At 43.5% G+C, this 20,880-nt stretch overlaps 1 protein-coding gene across 1 annotated transcript in view; it reads right to left on the bottom strand.

The window, feature by feature from the left end:
* LOC121080760 (netrin receptor DCC-like) overlaps positions 1 to 20,880 on the bottom strand; it is a 46,699-nt gene that overhangs the window by 6,717 nt on the left and 19,102 nt on the right. The window contains exons 3-7 of the mRNA XM_040578883.1: positions 19,624 to 19,719; positions 15,546 to 15,784; positions 11,120 to 11,258; positions 7,054 to 7,161; positions 4,257 to 4,451 (exon numbers count right to left, since the gene is read on the bottom strand). Coding sequence (XP_040434817.1) covers positions 4,257 to 4,451; positions 7,054 to 7,161; positions 11,120 to 11,258; positions 15,546 to 15,784; positions 19,624 to 19,719 — 777 coding nt within the window. The remainder of the gene's footprint in view (positions 1 to 4,256; positions 4,452 to 7,053; positions 7,162 to 11,119; positions 11,259 to 15,545; positions 15,785 to 19,623; positions 19,720 to 20,880) is intronic.

Raw genomic sequence — 20,880 nt, 5'->3', positions numbered from 1 at the left:
TCACAGTAGAGCATTAACCAGCCCTCTGCTTCATAAATTATGTAAGAATCTTAAAGTAGAGGAAATTGGAGGCAAAAAGAAGTGATTTGGCATGTGAATCTGGAAGCCCAATAACCCCCGCCTGCAGGTGCGGAGCAGGTTGCTCCCACGCTGCTAAAACCACTGCAACGTCCTGGATCACGGCATCGTGCTGGGAACAAACGGAGGTACCGAACTAGCAGTGATCTACTATCAGGGGCACGGTCAGGAGCTCCACACCTGTGGCAGAGGGGGGGTAGCTCCTTGGATGCCCCCCAAACCTTCACTTAAATTCCCTCCCCCCCAACCCCTCAGACTTTTTCACATGGATGCAGAGAAGCAGAGTATATGGAGCACGTACACAGGGTATACGGAGCACATACACAGGGTATATACAGAGCACATACCAGGGTATATGGAGCACAATACACAGGGTGTATACGGAGCACATACACAGGGTGTATGGAGCACATCCACAGGGTATACGGAGCACATACAGGGGGTATATATGGTGCATATACACAGGGTATATGAGGCACATACACAGGGTATATATGGAGCACATACACAGGGTCTATGGAGCACATTGCCTCGAACTTTCTAGAAATCTGTGAGCCTGTGCTTCCCCACTGTGCCATAACTGGGCTACCACCTTTCCTTCAGGACAAATACCCTCAAGAAGACGTGAAACCCTGCCCATGACTGCCATTACTTCCATCCGACCGCTGACGCCACTCAGACGCTGCCCTGGCACCGCTCGGTGCTTGCTGCCTTCTCCAGGTGATGGAGGAGGTGAAACCGTGACACCTCCAGTGCCCAGAAAGGCTGCAGCCCAGGGGGGTAGCACCTGCTTCGGGCAGGTCACGGGGGTTTGCCTTTGGTGCCCGTTATGAACCGGGATGAGCTGCTGGAGCACGACGCAAGGCAGCGTTAGACGGCACTGCAGGGCTAGAGATGCTGCCCCACACCTGACCGCACAAGGGGGGTCAAGGCGCAGAGTGGCATCACCTGCGGGTTCAGGGCTCTCGCAGAATGGTACAGGGGCAGCTTCTCATCTGATGTCCTGCAGAAAGCCCATGCTTAGAGTTTTCCTGCCGATCTTAGCACAACGGACTATCTGTGTTTCATGCCCATGATTTCTTTCTCCCTCCCTCTCACCCTCCCTGCTCTTCCTTTTAAAACGGCATCTGATCTGGAGTGCTATCCCTGCTTCGCATTATGTCTGCAGGTGCATTAACAGGCAACTTTTTTTTTCCAGTTCATACGTGTGGATGTAATGTTTTGTGCCAGCCTGACAAGCAGGATACCACTCTTTAATTTTCTTTAATTAAAGGAGCTCGGTGCTCAAGGAAGGTCTGTTTGCAAAGGCTGGCTGAAACGCAGAATGGGTTGGGCTCAGCAGAGGAAAGTGTAAGCACACTCGCTACGTACAGTTCCAGGATCTGCTTGTTTCTGCAACAGAAGAAAACCCAGAGAGCTGACAAATCATTGGAAAGCCTGAGGAAATCCCCTGCCTGCCTGCCTGCCTGTCGCCAGCTCCGTCCTTCCCTTCAGATGTCACGTTTCATTGGGCAGTTGCAACCTCAGATGATTTATTTATTTACTTCTGCAACTCCAAGAATTTCTGAAAATGATTAGTTAAAAGCCACTTACAGGCCAATGGAACACTGAGACTTGGACTTCAACATCAGGAGCAACCTGTGAGTATGCACTGCGACAGGCTGCAAAATGCACATACGATTTGGGTGCTCTCTGCTTCTCTTCCATAAACACATACACACACACACACACACACACATATATATATATGTATATGTATATGTATATGTATATGTATATGTCATCCAGGCTCAGTAAGGAGAAAGAAAAATCCGAGCAACGACACCGAATTCTGGCCCATGTTATACAACAAAAACCAAAGGTGGGATGTTTGATCACATTTTATTCTTCTCTTCCAGGTGCCTAAGAAAGTGCGTATCTGTTTCTTCATGCTCTAAGTGATAAATTTAACCAGCCAGAGCATAAAGAAAGCAGATCCTCACCTGATGTAAACTGTGGTAGACTGATCGAAGTTCACAGTGTAACGACAATTTACATAAGCTAAGGATTTGCCCATTTGCCTCTATATTACCATCAGCGGAGCTGAGGTGGAAGAATATAAACTCATTGCTCCGTGGTAGTGCTATTTACTATTAAACACATCTCTTTCTCACAGATCACTACACTTTCATTAGTAAAGAAAAGTCCCTACAAATACTCACATTGCAATTACAACACAAGGAACAGCTTGGTTTCCTTGGAGGAGCTTTATGTGCTCTACTACATGAAACGAGACAGTGGGTGACTTAGTGGATCTTTGATGCTTGTTGAGTTCCTCATGATTTAAAACTTTCTCTGATCAGGACACAGATTCGCCATCAGAGCTCGCATCACCATATGGCACATACAGATCTTCTGCTAATAATTATTAAGGGCAGGAAACCAACATTTTTGCATAATTCACAATGCACTCAAGACTTCAGAAAGTCTTTTCACCTCAAGTGTAGGGACGGATTTGTCAAAAGACCAGTTGAATAGAATAGAACATGACATATTTAGGGTGGATATCATTAAGTATTCATGGCAGGGTATTAGACAGAGTCCTTGTAGGCTATTACAAGATGTAACAAATGTGTAAATTCATCTTTTTTGTATCTGTTGATGCTGTCTGATCTAGAATTCATTTCCCAAATGAGTTTTATGGTACTTTGTGTAAACATTACAGAGTAGGTGATATCAAGTGTGTTAATCTTTTGGTTTAGTTGAGATATCTGGGTCTCTATATCTTTTCATATCTCATTAGTCTGCGGTTATTATATTTTGATGCCTTGACTCATTTTAAACTCAGTCTAATAGACTTCTTCTGCTTGGCACAAATTGTGAGCATGAAATTAAGTTGGCACCATCGGCTTGATAGAGATGAAGCACCCGCGAAGTGCTATCTCTTCACATTTCATGGCAGTAGAGAATGAATAATCAGGATCTTCCCAATAATTCATTCAAAGTGAAACATGACTTGGACAAGTAAGTCCTGAAAACCTGGGCAGGCAATGATAAGCTCAGAACAAATTGATACAGTTTTTCTTTTTTTTTTTTTTCCTCTCTGACTCCTGCTAATTCATGGAAAGTATGGTAGGGGGCTGCCTCTCCGGCACAGGTTTGAGCCTGAATTTCCCTATTTTCCCTCCAGTCATGACTCCTCAGGCCCAGCCTGAGTCCAGTCTCAATTCTCTTCTGCCAAGATCTTATTTTTACGTACAAATCCCTGGATTTTCCCTAGAGAAGGCACAGCAATAACGTGCTCTCTCATACGCCACGCTTCTTTCCTGGAATAGCTTCGCTGTTTATGTCAGCGGAGTTTTTCATTAATTACATGTCTTTTTTAAAAGTAATTTCATACCTTTGTGCAAATGAATGAGTGACAGTTAAAATATAAGGAGCAGAGCTGTGGCAAGCGCCCTGCTTCCCACTCACGGTAATATTGCTTACATCTTCATAACTAATAATTGCCGGGTAGATCATGTCAGGGCTTCACACAGACAGGCAGCGGGGAAGAGAGGAGAGGAATATCTCTGCTTGTTAGTTTGAAATTGAGCCTGATACAACAGTCCTTTGCCCTCATGAACACATCGGTGCTGAAGTACCAGCCAAAAAAAACCCACAAAAACAGGTGCCCCTGTTTTGCCTGCTCCTTCTCACCAGTCACTAAGGGAGAGGGATCAGGTATTAATTAATTAATAATCGAGGCCTGCTGTTGAAAAATACCTGGAAGGACTTTCCCCACACAAAGTCAAGTCACATCTCAGTTTGCTGAGCTTTTTAATTATCATTTTGCATGCCTACTCTGTTGATAGGAGTGAGTCATTACAGGTTCCTACAGCCGCCAGAGGATCCAAAATGAAAAGGGACCTCCCTAGAGAAATCCAGTCAAATCCAATTACCTTAAGTATTGATGGGAGAAAGTTAGGTGTTGTCAGGGTGCTTTCCCCGAGCTGACTGAATTTAAAAATAATAGTTACTGCCTCATTATGTGGATTACTTTTGTCAACTACTGGATGCAGTGTTTCGCTTTTATCTCTCAACAAGAGTTTCAAAGTAGGAAGATCTCTTCTGGCTGACACGGAATTAATTGCAAAGCTCCCACGGAGGCATAAGCAAATTCTATGTATCATTACTATGCAGATGACGCAGATCCAAACCTTTCAGCGTCCGGAAGAAAATAGGATCGGAGAGGGGCCCCACTCCCTTGGCGTTGCGAGCTTGGATCCTGAAGTAGTAGACGGTGTCCAGGTTGAGGTCCATGATCTGGTGGGTGAGCCGGTCACCGCTGATGGATTCCATGATCCAGTCGTCGATTGGAGCGTTCTTGTCCAAAGTATAGAAGAGGATGTAAGCTGAAGAAACACAGTATCTCCGTTAGTACTTCAAATTTTAATGTGCTTCTGTTACGAAATACAGGTACAATTTGGATTTTGGAAAAAAACAGTGTTTTCTTTTTAAAAGCAGAGACACCAGGTCTCCAATCAAAACAGCTTTGAGAAATGTTTTGAAAATAGACGTTTGTCTGTTTTTAGAACAAACCCACAAGTACAGCATTCACTGTAAGAAATATAGATTTAACAAATATGAAAATGGGCAGCACGTTAAAAGGTTGTTACAAGCACGTTACTCAAATTCAGACGCACCATTCAGCCCAATGGCTGCCATAAACCATACCATGTACGTCTTCAGTGTGTCTGAAGCATCAATAAAACTAACAGCATTAATCACACACATCAATTGCTGGGTACTTAGGGGAAGCCATGTGATATTCCTTGGCTGCTCTAGGGGAAAGTATTTTGGGGAAGAAGCATTTTAGTAATCCAGAAGTCTGGTAACTTAAGAGTACTACGAGAACTACTTACTGTTCAATAAAACATAGGTTTGTAAAACTTCGAGTAGAAGCACAAGTGTTAGGAAACTAACAGTTTGTAGGAATTACCTTGCCGTTTGGGAAGAAGAAAAAAGCCAGTAAACAAGGCTGAGATGTCTAGCACACCCTGCAACACCAGTTTCTGCCCAACTTCAAAAATATCTTTTCTTTGTGTGGGTTTTTTTCCCCCTAAAATACACCCTGGCAAATTAGTCATATGCAAAAGCGCCACTCTAAGACTGCTCTGAAGTGCCATGCCACAGGCGTGAGCTACTGGAACGGGGAGAGCCCGAGCGGGTCTTCTGGGCTTCATCTTTGCCTGCACCCAAAGTTACTACAAAGTTGGTGTAAGCCTTACTACGGCTGTTTCCCTATTCTGAAATAAAAAAATGCAAATCTCATTCCACATGAATGGTTACTAAGCAGTGTTAGGATGGAAGTGAGATGGTTTTGTGCGGTTGATTTTTATTTGTGTTGTATATTACAGGATTTTACGTAAAGGCTTGTAGCGTGCGGTTACTAAAGCAGTTTCTCTGACCATGACATTTGAATTAATAGATAGGTAAGAGATGAATATATATATCTCTGTGTGTGTGTGTCTCAACACAAGTATAATTGCTCAAACATTTTTAAGGATGAAGATGTGGCTGTTAGGGACATTTCTACTCTCCACAAGGAGTTGTTTTCTCTGCTTGCTATGTCTAAGAACCATTTGGCCCGGATGCACTAAAAGATCCCTGTGAGAGTCATTCTTCAACCGAGTGCTCCAAGAAAGAAGTTTGTGCATGGATGTCAAGGGACCCAGCCTGCTCTCAGTTGATGGAACAACTCTATAAAAAGTTGTTACCACGGACTGGAAGTCAGGAAAGCTTTTATTTTATTTTGTCTTGGAAAGTCACCAGGGAATCAGGACCATTAGCACTCATTTCAGTGTGCTGTCCATCAGAACGATCATTTCTTGTCTCTAATGGCTGAATTAGGTAAGTGTAAACAAAGCCGTTTCATCAAAACACCCTCCTCTCTGACACGGTCAGGGGTTGTAAAGTGCTGAGGATAATAGAGAGTAAAATTATACACAGTTACGCAAATCTAGCCTAGGAATCGTTATCGCTGGCCAATGTTCACATGGAAATATATCCTTATTTTACTGGTAACATAAAGTGGGACACTTTTCCGGGTGTAACTCACAACAGCTCATCCGACGCCAGTGAAGCCCTGCTGAGTTGCAAGTGTTAAAATCTGCCCCAGCACTCTTCACTGCTAATGGCTCTAACTAATGGGTCTAACCCAACTGTTTGTAGTAATGTGACCATCAAGTGGACATTTTTGAATATGGGCAGTATTTCTCCTAATAATGATAAGCCTCTGAGATGTCTATTAACAGCCTAAAATAATGATTTAAACACGAAGTATCAGAAACAACTCGACTATATTCTTCAAACTAAATTAACATTAAAGGTTTGTAATGGATTTCTTAATTAGGCACTAAGGTCACATGCAGTATTTTGGAAAATAAAATCTGTCATTGCGAAGCATCCATTAAGTTCAGTTCTTGTCAGTATTACCATTTTTTTCCCTGTTCATCACTGTCCTAAATTGTTATTGTAAAGTTAATATCTACAATAAATTCTCCCATGATGTGCTGCACCGAGCAACTTATCATTACATATTACATACGCATTGTATTATGTATTGCATTATTGCCAAACAAAGTACTTATTAGTCATTTCTAATTATCGTTGAGCAGCATGTACCACAAAACCTTCACTTCGAGTGCAGCATTTTTTAACTTTGATTACTGCTCTTAGCATTTAAAAATAAAAGACTTGCATCCCCTGAGCTGTAGATATCGCAGCATACCTAACACTGCCCTGATTCCTAGACCAAGTTGGCTGATACAAATAACAGAAAATAAAATAATGTCTGGCTGATAAAAGTAAGAAAAAATACAGTAACATCAGATGAAATAGCACCCAAGGAAAAAAAAAACAAAACCTAACCAAACTGAAACAGATAGGAAGTGAAGGCAGCAAATGATCAGACCAGTAAATAAGCGGAGAGTACAGGATAATGTAAATGTTTACCAGTAATTTTTCCATTGGCTTCCAACGGCGGCTGCCAGCTGACGACAACAGCCCGTGGCTTCCCTTCCCGTGTAATGACTGTCAGATCCTTGGGTGCAGAGGTTGGAGCTGGAAATCATGAAAATAATTGAAACCAGAAGTGAGTCGCCTTCTTTTGAATTCCTTACACACCTTAGCAGGCGTGGACCACCCGGGAGGCATCCTTTCAGATGTGAGTGCCCTGAGATGCACTGCAAACCTAACACACGATTTGCCCAGCAGTGACATTTCCATAGAGGCGACTGCACAAGACACTGCGTGTGGGTATGTCAGGGTTTGTGGATAGCCCTTCTCCTCCTACCGCTAGTACGGTCCTTAGAGCTAAACAACTGCCGAGGTATCCACAAACACCTAATATACTCTGGGAGCCCTGTATGTTTAGTGTCAGTAATAATACTGTGGCTTCCCTATTAGGAACATTTGTAGGTACGCACAAATGCAATTGTGCATTTTCATTAAATATATGCTCAGCTTGGGATATTTTAGACCTGATAAAAAAATCTTAGCTTTACTATTTCCACTGTATTAAAGATGGAAGGTTGGATTTCTGAGCTTGCAGCTGCTGCTTTACACCCTGCTTTACTAACAGGGGCCAGGAGGTCTTGCAGAGCATCTCACATATTTTAACATCATATTGTTAGACTGTGGAGGAGAAAGGAAAAATGGACAATTATTTAAAAATGGTTGAGAGAGAAGAGTAATACATGGGCATGGAGCTCGTTGTTCATTTACTTGCTTTGGCTACAGGCTGTTGATGACCTGGAGTGTACAGACAGTGTCACAGCAGGGAGCACACAGCGCACGAGCATCACGTCACCTGCATCCTACCACCTGCATCCTACCCCTATGGCTATTGAACAACTTTTCTGAATGTCCGAAGAACTGCTCCAGAAGTCACTTTCTGAGGTAAAGCTTTACAAATCCATTGGAGCTAAACGAGCCCGATCTAAAGCACAGACACAAATCTTCAGGGTGACAAACATTCACTGGTCCTAAAGCACAAGGAAGGGAAGAACCAGCTGCTGCACAGGCTGTGGTCACAAGGAACCGATGCCTTTGAAATAACACCAAGCAGATGGTCTCGTGGTATTTGCATCAGCTGAACTTTGCAAAAGTGGGATCCAGAAAGCAACCGCTAAATCTGTGCACAGAAAACCAAAGTTTCTGTTACCGCTGTCATACAACCAAGCCGGTTACCACTCGCCAGCGGATGCTCTTGGCGGCAGAATTGTGGTGGATTATCCCTTTGCTGTACATGCTGGAATGACGTGTTCAGTCTGGTACATCCAGAGCCAGCACCAACGCCACTCACAATATTTAACTTCAGTCTTGTCACATCAACTGCTCCTCACTGGAAGCATCTTTGCATCTTTCTTAGCCTGAAGTAGGCAAGCTGCAACACAATCTCACAGATCTCTGAGAAGTCTCTGAATCCTCGGCAATGCCCAGCATGATGTGAGCTCCCACACTGCTGGGGGAGTTTGCATTAGTGTTTTGGCCATTATTGCCACTGCTGCTGCTGCTGTTGCTGATTTTTTGTTTTTGTTTTTGTTTTTTCTTTTTTGTTTTTCCAAGTGGGTTGTGTTGTATTTAAAAGCTACTCAGCTTGTAGCCAGCTTGGGACACTGGCTCATCAGTTGAAACACAGCGTACCAAAAAGAAACATCTGGGACTGCCTTGCTCTTCCAGGGAATTGCAAGAGATTAACTGTTTTCATAAATTAATCACACTTTATTTTAAAAGCAAAATGGTACTGCTCTACTTTTGCTAAGCCTATCCTGCAATATCCTCTACCTTCACATAAATGATCGTATTCCTACCAAGGTGCGTCCATCTCTCTGTATGTAAACGGCGCCTTTATCTGAAATACTTTTTTCCATTCTCTGATATTAATCCTTTTGAACGTGTTTTCATGAACTAACCCTTTCCCTTCCTAGACTTTCTGTTTTTTGGAAAGCTAAACTAGGAAAGCTTGTAAGCCCCCTCCTGTAACATAGGCTTTCCATCTGATAATTACCACGTGGGTCCCGCTGAGCGGCTGAAGTTGAGCTCTGCGTTCAGCAGATTGTGAACAGAAGATACCACGAGAAAAATCAAAGCTTTAGATGTTTCCCTTAGCACTCATTAACACCCTTCGTATCAGTAAGACTTGTGTAGGCAGATCTGGGGATGGAAGTTGGCTCTGAGAGCTGCTTTTGAATTATGGGCACAACAGGCTCTCCCTACCATTACTAGCCATGGTAGTAATCTCTAGTGAGTTCTGTATCGATGCTGATACATACAGTCTTTAATACCATTATGGGAAATTCAACATGTGGAATGGGTACAAAACAGGCAATAAAGATCGGCAGTGCAGGATGCCCTTAATCAACAGAGCTGCTCCATCAAGCTCAGATAATTGCATTGCAATCACATGGGAAAATCTAAGGACACATGCATCCCCTCTTTTTTTCCCTTTGTTAATTAACTGGCACGTACCGTGGTTTTCATTTTAAAAAGCCCCCAACAAATCAATATTTACCAGCAGAATTCATTTGGTATCTGCTGGTAGAAACCAATTTGTAATGGCACCTAGAGTGTTTTCAAGGCCAACAGTCACCCTCAGGAAAATACAGCCCTTTCTGCATTGCTGTCCAAATGTACATATTGCTGTCTCCAACAGATGCAGAAGAAAAATGTATTAAGCAAAACCACAGACACTCTTATCTGTGGATAAGGGACTACAGCAAGAAACATAGGCGATCATCAAGAACGTGGAAAATCCAGCAGTTCGACAGCTTATTCTAAAAGAAACGCAAATTTCATGGAAGACCCACCCTTGTTTAAAGACAGCCTGAGGATCAGGGTAGGTGCTGCCATTAACAACTACGTGATAACTAGAAGTAAAGCCCAGCCATAATATTACCCCACTGTGGTTAAGCAAAGGCACACAAAAGAGAGATCACTACCTCTCCAGCCCCCTTTCTGAATATTTTTAAACCCCTGAACTAGGGTTACACGTGATATGTATCTGCTGTCTGTAATCAAAAGAGCATTTAGCCCCCTTCAGAATCTGGAGCATCTTCCAGGTCATAGTTTCCTGCTTGGAAAACACCACTCAAATGCTTGAGAAGAGCAGTTAAATGAAACCTCCACAGCATAGTTGTTCATTATAATCACAGTTAATATTAACAAATGGCTGCTTGTTGGAAATGAAATAAAGACGTATAAAACCAAAAAGCATAGACAAGATGCCTTACCAAACGGTCAGCAGGGTACGGATAAAAGTCACCATTTTGCACAGGGTAGATAATTGCGGCTTTGCAAGAAATAAAGTGCAACCTGAAAAGACCGCTCACTTGACTATTAATTTTTTTCCCCCCCGTCTCTAACTTTAAATTTCCCCACCACCGTTTCTAATTTTCACCCCTAATTTTGTCTCTACTTTTGCACACACAGTTTCAATCAATGTAACCCTGTAGGTCTTGGCTAGACTGATGCACTGGTCACCAGCACAGCGCAGAGCAAATAAGCTAAGATGTGTCCACCCAGTAGTAAGAACACACCCGTGAGTCAAGACCCTAAGTCAAGAAGGATGTGAGTTAGACAGAGGCAGTCACTGAGTCCTTTTTACTAAGTGGATATGATTGGAAGTCATGAACTTGAGACAAAACCACATAGAACTTCGTACGTCAAAATTGTGAAGTAGCAAAATGATTATCTAATGATAAGAGAATAATCCTTCTCACCTGATCTTGGATTTCTTTGAAAAATGAAAACTATTTTAAATCATTAGAAGTCACAGCTCCCCATGATATCAGAGGGCAAAGTATTACACACATGTACTCCCACCTCCTAACTTCTTGCAGCAACACCAGAGCTCAGCAGAACGACTGCTCTGCTGTGCTGCCTGTGAAAAAAAATATAAATTAAGAAATACACTTTGTGCGTATGCTGCCAGCTTATGGAGTTAGGATGAGCTTGGACCAGGCTTTTTGGTGAGAAATACAACCCCCAAAGCAAGCCTCCCCAGCAGCTCTGGCCGTACCTGCTTCGTAGGTGGTGGCGTGCGCTGTCATGCTCCAGGTGCTGGACCGCCGGCCTTTGGTGACCATGACGGAGAATTCGTACATGGTGTTTGGCTTCAGCCCTATCACCGTGTGACTCAGGGCAGTCGTGTCTGCTGACTGCAAAGAGAGGGAGCGCACAACGTCTTTAAAGTCACCCTCCTGGCTGGTTGCCGAGCAAAACGCAGTTACAACAGATGCCTTTTCCAAGCAAAAGAGCTCTACTGCTACTGCACACCTTAACAGGAGTATTTTTAGTAGCATAGGCAGTTAAATAAATTATTGTGATGCTTTCTCTTTTCCCAGACAAAGCAATTTGCCATGCATTTTTTTCCAATGTACATTTAGTCCTTCATATGCATACGCATTCATATGCCCAAATGCAGATAAAAAATATGAGCGTTTTCATTTACTTAAAACACTCGTTTCCAGCCTCTTTGATGGGTTTCTTCTAAAAAAAAAAAAAAAAAAAAAAAAAAATTACCATCTATTTATTTTTAGTGGAGGCTCAGAAAGCATTTTGAGCCCCAGGATGGCCCCAATTATGGCTTCCCAGTTCTGGTGTGAACACATATTTATGACAGAGATCAAAATATGACCCAGGGCCCGTGCATAAAGATGCATTTTTGTATTCATAAACCACACTTTTGCTTGGTTAAATATAATATGCTTACATATTAGATTATATTTGAAACATAACATTGATTTGCCTCACTGTGATGTGTTATGAACAACTAAACATATTGATGTTGATGTGAATATTAAAGAGTTCATTTATTTTAGCTGATTTAGCTTTTTACCTCAGCCTGCAGTAAGGAACCATCTGAGCCAAACTGCTCTAGTACCAAAGGAGACAAGTGAGAAGAAAATTATTGGACAAATTGGTGACAACTGAATAAAATCAATTCCCACGCTTTTCAAGCTGCAGAGCCTGGTGTGCAGTCCTCCAGCATGGACAACTTACAGGCCAGCGAGTAAATGATGCACGCTTTTACACGTCTGTATGTCTACGGACTAGAGTTAACTGAGTAAGGACAACATGCAGATGACTCTGCATCACAGGACTACCTTGATACTCATGGTTGGGAAGCGGTTCACAAGAAGGCATCTTGCTGGCATGCAGCGGTAACGCCATTTCGACGCTAACTCATCAGCTGATTCAAAAATAAATTGCCCTTTACTAAAACCAGGATGTCAAGTTTCCAGCATGCCACAGGCTAAAGCAGTAATATTCAAGGGGGAGAGGGAGAAATTTCCTTTGCAGAGACATGGATGATTGGGCTATTGGTTGGACTCGAGGAGCTTAAAGGTCTTTGCCGACCTAAATGATTCTATGGTTCTATATATGCCTACTTATATGGTTCTATATATATACTACTTAATAGGAGGACTTAATGCAATACCAGATTTTATCCTTTTCATACTCAATTAAAACTCCCAGCTCTTAGAAAGCAGCTGTTTTGCAACTTATCTGTACTAGGGGTTTGCTCCAGCAGAGAATCTCCCTCTGTAAGAAGTCTTATTGAAGAAAAGACGTCACTTATAACCTGTGTGTTCATAAACTACTCAGCCAAACTACTCAGGCACTTACCGGAGACGGTAAAATCTACCTGCTGGAGTTTACATAAATTATTCTTTGAGTAAAGGCTGGATTTCAATAAAGGGAATAATAATTTTCTCCCCCTGAAAACATTTTGGAAGAAATGAAATGATTTATGGCATAAAATACTCCTCAGCATGACTGAGGGTAGCTAAATCTGGTAACTATCACTGTGAAAGCCTTCAGCTATTACACAGAATAAGGAAAAATTCAGATGGAAAAAACAATAGGGTTTGAACCTATTCCTGGACAAAACAGTCTTTAGTAGAAAATAAAGAGGCTGGGTTCTTTTTTTTGTAAAAAGGAAGTTATTTGTCTCCAACTGAGTGTTTTTCTTTGACTGTTTCACTCAATGCTAAATATTAGCATTTCAATAGTCAAAACATCCTTGAAGTCAACAACCCATTGAGATGAAGGAGGTGTAACTGGAGTGAGTATCTTTAGTAATGTCACGCCATGCCTGTTTGGGATGGTCTGTACAAAGTAAATTTGGCAGGGCGAAGCTGAATTTATAAACTTTCCACCTTCCATGGGAAAGGCTGAACCCTTCATTATCTTAGGATGTGATATACAGTTTTGAAGCAATGGGAGACTTTAATGGGAAAATTTCAAAAGACTGGGAAATTCAATGCCCACACACAGGCAAGTGCTTTGGGAACCTATTTGTGAGCCTGACCCAAACCCTTCCGAAGGAAACAGAAGTGTTCCCTGCTGTTTTCCAAGAATAACATAATAGGGTTTTATCTTGTTTCCTTGAGAAAATGTGGTCATTTCAAGCAAGCAGACCCTCTTGAAAGATTTTTGATTTTTTCTGCTTCTGGCTGATTGAACTGGAATAAATGAATCAGATCGGCTCTTTACATGTTACTCACAGACTGGCCAAATTAGAGATGGTGGCAAAAAAAAAGGTAATTCCACTCTTGCTCCTCTTCTCTCCAGTCTCCTGCTCCTTGAGCCCTGCGTGGTGGCTCTGGGAGAGATGCCCACCTGCTCGTGCTAGCAGAAGGCCAACAAGCTCAACACCTCCAAGCAGGACCTGCTTCTCCCACGCAGCAGATTAATGGGGCTATTTTTTAAGCATTTCTGTTGCCCCCTCCCCATTTTCCACCGCATGCAGCTCAGTACATGCACTGGGAAACCAGAGAAAATGCTACGATGGACGGCGAACGGCAGAACATCATGCCGCCTTTGCTGGAGCTCTGGTTTCATCCCGAGAGCTGCAAACCGGGACTTGCCGTGCTTCCCTGTGCTGTGCTCCTCATTTCCTTAGGCATGGAAATCCATCTCTGAACAGCAGTCAGATCAAGGTAGGGCACCCAAAACATTACAACGCATCATTTTGGCACCCGCCATTACCCAAGAGCTCCTTACAACTGCACGAGCCTACAAACCTTGGGTGTAATATTGCAGGTCGTCACATCAGCATGGGAGGTTGCCAGCAGTACGGCAGCAGAGGTAAAAGCAAGGTACGGACTTTTATACCTAGTCAGGATGGGCTATTACTTAAAAGCACGGACTTTTACACTTTGTAAAGATGTGCTATTATTTAGAAGATTTACAGTGGGTCAGCACCAGCAGCAAAAAGCCAGCTGACCCGAGTCTCCTCTGAGCTGGCGTGAACACAACCCAGGAGTAACGCAACCAATGTGGGTAGTTTGTGGCAGCACACGGACGTCGCTGAGTGCCAGCGAGCCCAGTTCTGATGGAGCCGTGTAAGGGGGAGAGCCAAAAAAATCACATCCAGCAAAGGGACTGAAGGCAAGAGCTTCTCCACTATCATTCCCACGTCTTCCAAAAAAATGATCTGGGAAAGATCTCATGAGTATAGAGTCTGTAGGACGGGTGTACCCCAAACCTGAAAGAGGTGGAGAGCCTTCCTCTGGGGGGTTGGAAAGGTCAGCCTCTATCCAGACATACCACTCGGGCTCTGATCGGAGGAGCCTGAGGGCTGGATAGAGCGTGGCCTGTTCCATGGTCCTTGTAAAAATGACTTGTACTAGGCTGCTTTTGTTAGGACAGAGAACAGTCAAAAAATGAGGTGTCCACTTGCAGTATAAAAATACATCCATAGCAAACAACTCACTATGGATCGATACGATCCTTTAGGCAAGCGAAAACAACTATTATGGTAGGGCACGGGAGGAAGAACATGCTCGTCATGGGGAAGGTGGATGTTATATGAGATGCAATATAGAAGCTGACGATAGTGGGAAAGATAGCTTCTTGCTCAAAACCAAGCAAACAAAAAAGCCTAAATAAAGGCTGTGCTTGTTCCTTCCCATTCCCTGTCCCACCGTATCTCTTTGCTGCAACGCACGGGCTTTGGTACTGCTTTCATGGGGACTTGAAAAGAAATTTCCATACAGAAAGTAGTGTGCTTTTGTCATATCCGCTCAAATTGAGTTTTCTCAGAATTACTCAGAAATTTGCCTTCGGTTTTTGCCATTTGGGATAACAGCAATAGGGGTGGTTGGAATTGTGACACGGCGTGGGTGGGTTTGCAATTGGTGTATCTTCCTATTCATGCTGCGCTATTGTGCTACTAAATCTGTGACTAATTTATATCTGACTGGTAAAGATTAAAGATCAACATTTTCAACAACTGGCATGTGGAATTAAAAGGTGGCATTTTCATCCAGCTAAACACACAGGTTTCTAGGAAGCAGTAGTTACTCAGGCAAGTTTCCTTTCAATTGGAATGGGGATTTTGGTTGAGGGACATTTGTAAGAAGCCAATTTGGAGCCTTTGCAAATAAAATATGAACAGATGAAGTAGCTCATAAATTCATAACGTGTTAAAATTTCACCTTGTACTTAGCACTTGTCGAATAGCTCGTTCTCCATCGGACCGTGTAGAAGCGAACCTCCGTAGTCTTTTGGTTCTTTGGGACAGAGTTGTCTGCCCAGATGACCCTCACTGCATCATGAGTAAGTGCAACAGCCTGGACACCTACTGGTGGGAGCATGGGGGTGGAGATATCTGGGACTGAGGTAGGGAAATCATCAAGCAAAGGATAAAAATCAACTTCTAATGGATCAATGGGGTCTGGGTCCATACATCACCAAATGAGCATTCCAAAATAAATTAATAGGTAAGTTAAACAGAAAAACAAAACGAAACACAACACAAACAGCCACCAAGGGGCACACATCACAATGGGTTAAATGCATGGCATTAATGAGGAGGAGGAACATGAGGAGAACAGAAAGAAAGGCATTAATGCAAAATGAGAACACATCAGCAACATTTCAGTTACATCACTACAACAAAACTAACCGGCGCTAAGTGCTGTTTTTCCTGACTGGGATAACCGTTAGACTGGAAGACCTTAAAGGTCTTTTTGTCTTTTCCAACCTAAATGATTCTACGATTCTCTGAAAAATACTTCCAAGTATGCTGTGTTTTCTTCACACAAGATGCATCTACACACAGCGTCTCTCCATAACATTATTTATATTTTCCTAAAAAACCTGAATCACTTAAATGATACATTATCAGAAACACCTACAAAGTGGAGGGTGTGTTGTCTTCCAACCTGATTTACAGACACAACATCCTCTCACATATGTAGGATGCCCCAATGTCTGCTAAGCAAACCAGAACATAACAATTTCTGAAGAAAGAAGATCTTGCAGTCGTCGGTTTAAGATTGTCAGCACATTAGTTGTGTTAAATGTGCACATCCAGGCATGGAGACACGGATTATCTTCAAGCGGGCTTCTTCCACAAGGAACAAGCACAGCTCCTCTCCCACGTCCCTGTGATCGGGTGGTCTTTGGGGACCGAGACACTGAGCACCATGTGCATGCCATGGAGGTGTGTTATGCAATGTCAGAGGATAATTCTGGCCGGCTTAATTATTGAGACAGTGGTACATTTCATTTCACTTCCAAAAGCTGAGGTCTGAGTGGCGTGCTTACACCTCCAGCAAACCGAGGCTGCTGAGATTACTGTGGCCACGCTTCTCCTGCCACTTCGCTGTAGAAGAGGTTTCTCTAAGTTATGGTGGTGTGAGAGAGGAACCAGACCATGGGTCAGACTACTGCTGTTACCGTCACAGGGGAAGAAAAAAAACAAAACCCCACCAGCCACCCATGTACAGAATTCCTCTCTAGCATTCGGTTTGGCCCCGATGATGTTCATGCTCTTGGTTTCTCCAGGGCTCTGTTGGGGCTGCACGGTGATGGCACCCATGTAGGAACCACAGACCATTTCTACTCCGTTTGAATACCTCTGGTCCTTGTTGTCTCAGCCAGCCAGCTTCTGGCCTGTCCTACTGACCTTACTTACTGACTCGTTATTTACCAGTTGTGATTTTTGTAAATACAATTCCAAAATGCAGTGGGCAAAGTGCGCCAAAGCAAGCCAAAAGGTTCCTTGGCTTGTTTTTTTCCCCCTAAAACAATGTGCTAATTAATTAATCAAAGCATAAATTACTCTAATTCCTCACTGACAGTTGCTACAGTTGCTCCATGCGCAATTCCAGCTCCTGACACTCTTTGACCGCCCTGTTTTACAGTTTTGGAATTCTTATTCAGACCTTTGGGAGGTCACAGCCTTCAGAGGGAAAAACAGAGGAGACTAGATCTTTAAAATGTACGATAAGCCATGAGGTTCAACTTGCCTCTTGTGTTGCTTCTTTCATCAAAAATTGCTTTATAAGAAGTTTTAATACGAATGTTAAAGGAGATGAAGCAACCCGGTTGTTGCTGTAGTGATCCAGAACTCAAAAACATGGGGAGGAACGGGCAGCTGAATCTCTTCTTTGTCTCGACCTGGGCAATTGAGGTTCTGCAAGTTGAAAACTAACAGTTTCTCTTCCTGAAGTTTTCCAAAAGAACTGCCTGTAAACTTTGGCGGGTGAGCAATACCTGTTCCTGTTGAGGTTTGTAACAAATGAACGCTGGAAGCTGATGTGACTGGAGGAGCCGAGTTGGCATTTTTAGCAAATGCTACACTTCCCTTTGATTTTTCTTTCCCATACTGACACCTGAAGTCCTGCTGTAGAGGACATTATGAAATGGTCGGTGTCAATCGATCAAGATAATTCAGTTTCTGAAACGTGTTGCCACTGACTTGAGGAAGTGGCAAATGTCTATAATCCCAGGGTGGCTGAAAATAAGTCCCTAAATACCATCTCCACGTTCCACCAAAGTTTCCTTTGCTATTATTTTACGCGTGGACATCTGTCATCTGGAAATCGCCATCGTTTTGACAGAAAAGAGTTTCTGGCTCTCTTTGGAGTTGCTTTGCAAATATTGCCTGTTACAGAACTTCAGTTTGCCCACCACAGCCACACAAGCACCCACCAAAGTATATCTATCTGGATGCTACATGGGTTTGGTTTTCTTCGGTGCCCAGGTGCCCAGGGTGCGTCAGCTCACCCGCTGCTGGGGGAACACAGTTCCTGCACTTTCCTGCTTCAAGAAAAGGGGTTTTTGAGATGTTCCTCCACAAACGACCCAGGCCACCGGCTCCTTTCAGAGGCTGCATCCCATGGGCGGGAGGTGGTGGGATGATGCTCCAGGTATGGGTGTCTCTCGGCAGTAAGAGAGAAGCACGGAGGTGTGCTGCTCCCACATACGGTTCACCAAATACAGAGCCCAAGCCTAAATTACCTTGTTCACACCTGGATATCATTTTGTTTATGAGAAGTTATATATACAGACATAAACTCAGCGTGCAATGTTGAAATAGAATCAACAAGGAACTAAAAACTTCAAACTCAAAGTATATATAGATCCTGAGGCAAATTCACTGGGAGTTTTTACGCTCAGCAAGAATGACCTCTGTAGACTCCAGACAAAAAGATTAATAATTTTGAGAAAGAAGTTCCCTGACACTATATCTAAGGTACCTTGTTACGGTTGCCCTTGATGGTGTAATTAATCTCTTTTTTTTTTTTTTCTCTCTCCTTCTGACTTTCCAAGATTTTTTATGGGAATACTTCACAAGGCCACATGGATAACAGCTGTTTTTCCTTGGAGAGCCACAGCACAGAAGTGCCATTTGGTGGGTTTATTCCTCGCAGTCCACCCAAGCCAGCGTCAGTGATCGGGTTTGCTCTCAGTGACACAGCTCCCCTTCCAGGCAGCTCTGAACACCATGGGTGAAACACGAGAAAAAAAACCTTCACCAAACGATGGGGTCAACCCAGAGGAAAAACACCTTTTCTTTTTGTTTTTGTCTCAGTTCTGTTTTTTTAACCCCTCGTCAGTCCCACCCACACACCAGTGATGGCAGAAAAGCCACGAGGCAGTCTGGAAGACAAGTGCTACACAAGAATAATTCAGATTTTGTAACTTTGCTAGCACCCCAATAATACAGCCGTGAAAAACATCTGCCTAAAGGCACCCTGCTCTGTTACCGCTGGGCAGTCCCTTCTGTGAGCCAGGAAAACCTCATCAGTGTGCTCCTTGGCCTTTCGCAACCTCTCTCCATGATCCTGTAGATGTGCATGACGACAGTGTGTTTTTCACTAATCCACTTTTACTTTAAACTGCTTTAAAAAGGCAGGAAACAAAACTAATTTCATCTGGGCTTCATTCAGCAAAGCTATTCACCTCTACTCTGCCCTGATCTTTAAATATTTACATTGTTTGGGAGTCATGCTTCTCCCAAGCCAACTTGCACCAAAGAGTAAGCACTTGTAAGCATCCCATTAAATTTATACAGCCAATTTCTGGAAAGGGTAAATAATTCATTCTATCTGTGTAGTTACAATAAAGTGGAAAATGAAGCCGATTTATTCTAGCGGCGACTTTGAGGTTGCAGAGCTCTTCTCTTCCATTGCCTTGACCAAAATATTTTGCCAAACGTGCATCTTTGCAAGGCTCGCAGTGGCTGCTGGGGAGCAGATTGTGCCACCGGCAGTGGCAACTCACCTGTCATCGACCTGGTGGTCGCGCTTTCGTACAGGGGCACCCCTTCACCAGCATTGTTAAAGGCCTTTAAGGAAATCACATAATGGGAACTTGGCTCTGCAGGAGAAAACAAATAAAGCGAAACAAAGCACACACTGTTAAGGACAGGGATGCAGAAAGCACAAGCACTTTCCTGAAAAAAAAAATAATCAAGAAAAAAGAAAATAGTTAAGCAAATGCCTGTGCAAAGTGATGGACACAGCTGCTGCTCATCCTTCTTGTTTCCCTTCCAAAGGTTTTATTTATCCCAGCCTCCAGGTGCTCTCTTCATCACTAGCGAGCTGCTGAAGTTCTCTCTTAAGCCACCTGCAGCTCTGCCTGCACAAGAAAGCTGGAACTGACTCTGTGCATCAGCCGCCACAGCTGACCCACGGCTCTAAGCAGGGGGAGCCTCGGTGGCGCTGCTACCCCTGGAGCTCCACGGAGGTAGGGATGGGGCGGGACGCCAGCTCGGCACAGCCCGCATGGGGATGCGCTGCTCGCCCGGGGATGACGCACGAAGAGAGGGCTGAGGGTCACCAGCGATGCATTGCCTTGGCATCCTGAGACTGGTACCAGTAAACAGCTCTCCAGCGCTGCTTGGGTGGAACTCGTGCTCCTCAACCCAGCCCAGAAGAGTTCACGCACCCCCGGAATCACCCTCTGGGTGCTGATCAAAAAGCCTTCCCTCCCTAATTTCTTGAACTCAGAATTACACCGCTAAGAGCCGTTTTGCCACTTTTTACCCCCTGCGCACTCCCCGCGCTGTGCTGTCAGTATGAAGGATGTGGCAGACAAGCAGTAACACAAGGTAATTCATTTCTGGGTGCACAGACGCCCTGCACCCCCTTGTGAGCCCTCGCTTACCGCGGGGCTGTGCTAATTATCTCCCTAAATGAAAACAAAGTGAAACGAGCACATCAGTCCCATGGTGGGTTTTGCTGCAGCTTTCTGTGAAAAACAAGGCAATCCATTTTCCTGATTTTTTTCCATGTGAATTGCTTCACACACACCCCTTATTTTTATTTTTTTTATGTGTTCCTTCTATTGGCGCAGAAGAAAAGCGTGGCTGAATACATTGGGCGGTCATACACCTGCCAAAGATGGGAACTGCCTCCTCAAAGTTCTTTCCTGAAAAATAACAAATGTTTGTACGTGAGGAGGCATTTATTAACGTGACATTGCAAAAGACCTGCTGCAGAATTACACATTTCTTCTACATTAACACCAAATCAGCTC

The sequence above is a fragment of the Falco naumanni genome, chromosome Z (genome assembly GCF_017639655.2).
Source record: "Falco naumanni isolate bFalNau1 chromosome Z, bFalNau1.pat, whole genome shotgun sequence".
NCBI lineage: Eukaryota > Metazoa > Chordata > Aves > Falconiformes > Falconidae > Falco > Falco naumanni.
The sequence above is the reverse complement of the archived record's forward strand: the minus strand, read 5'-3'. Positions and strand labels throughout refer to the sequence as shown.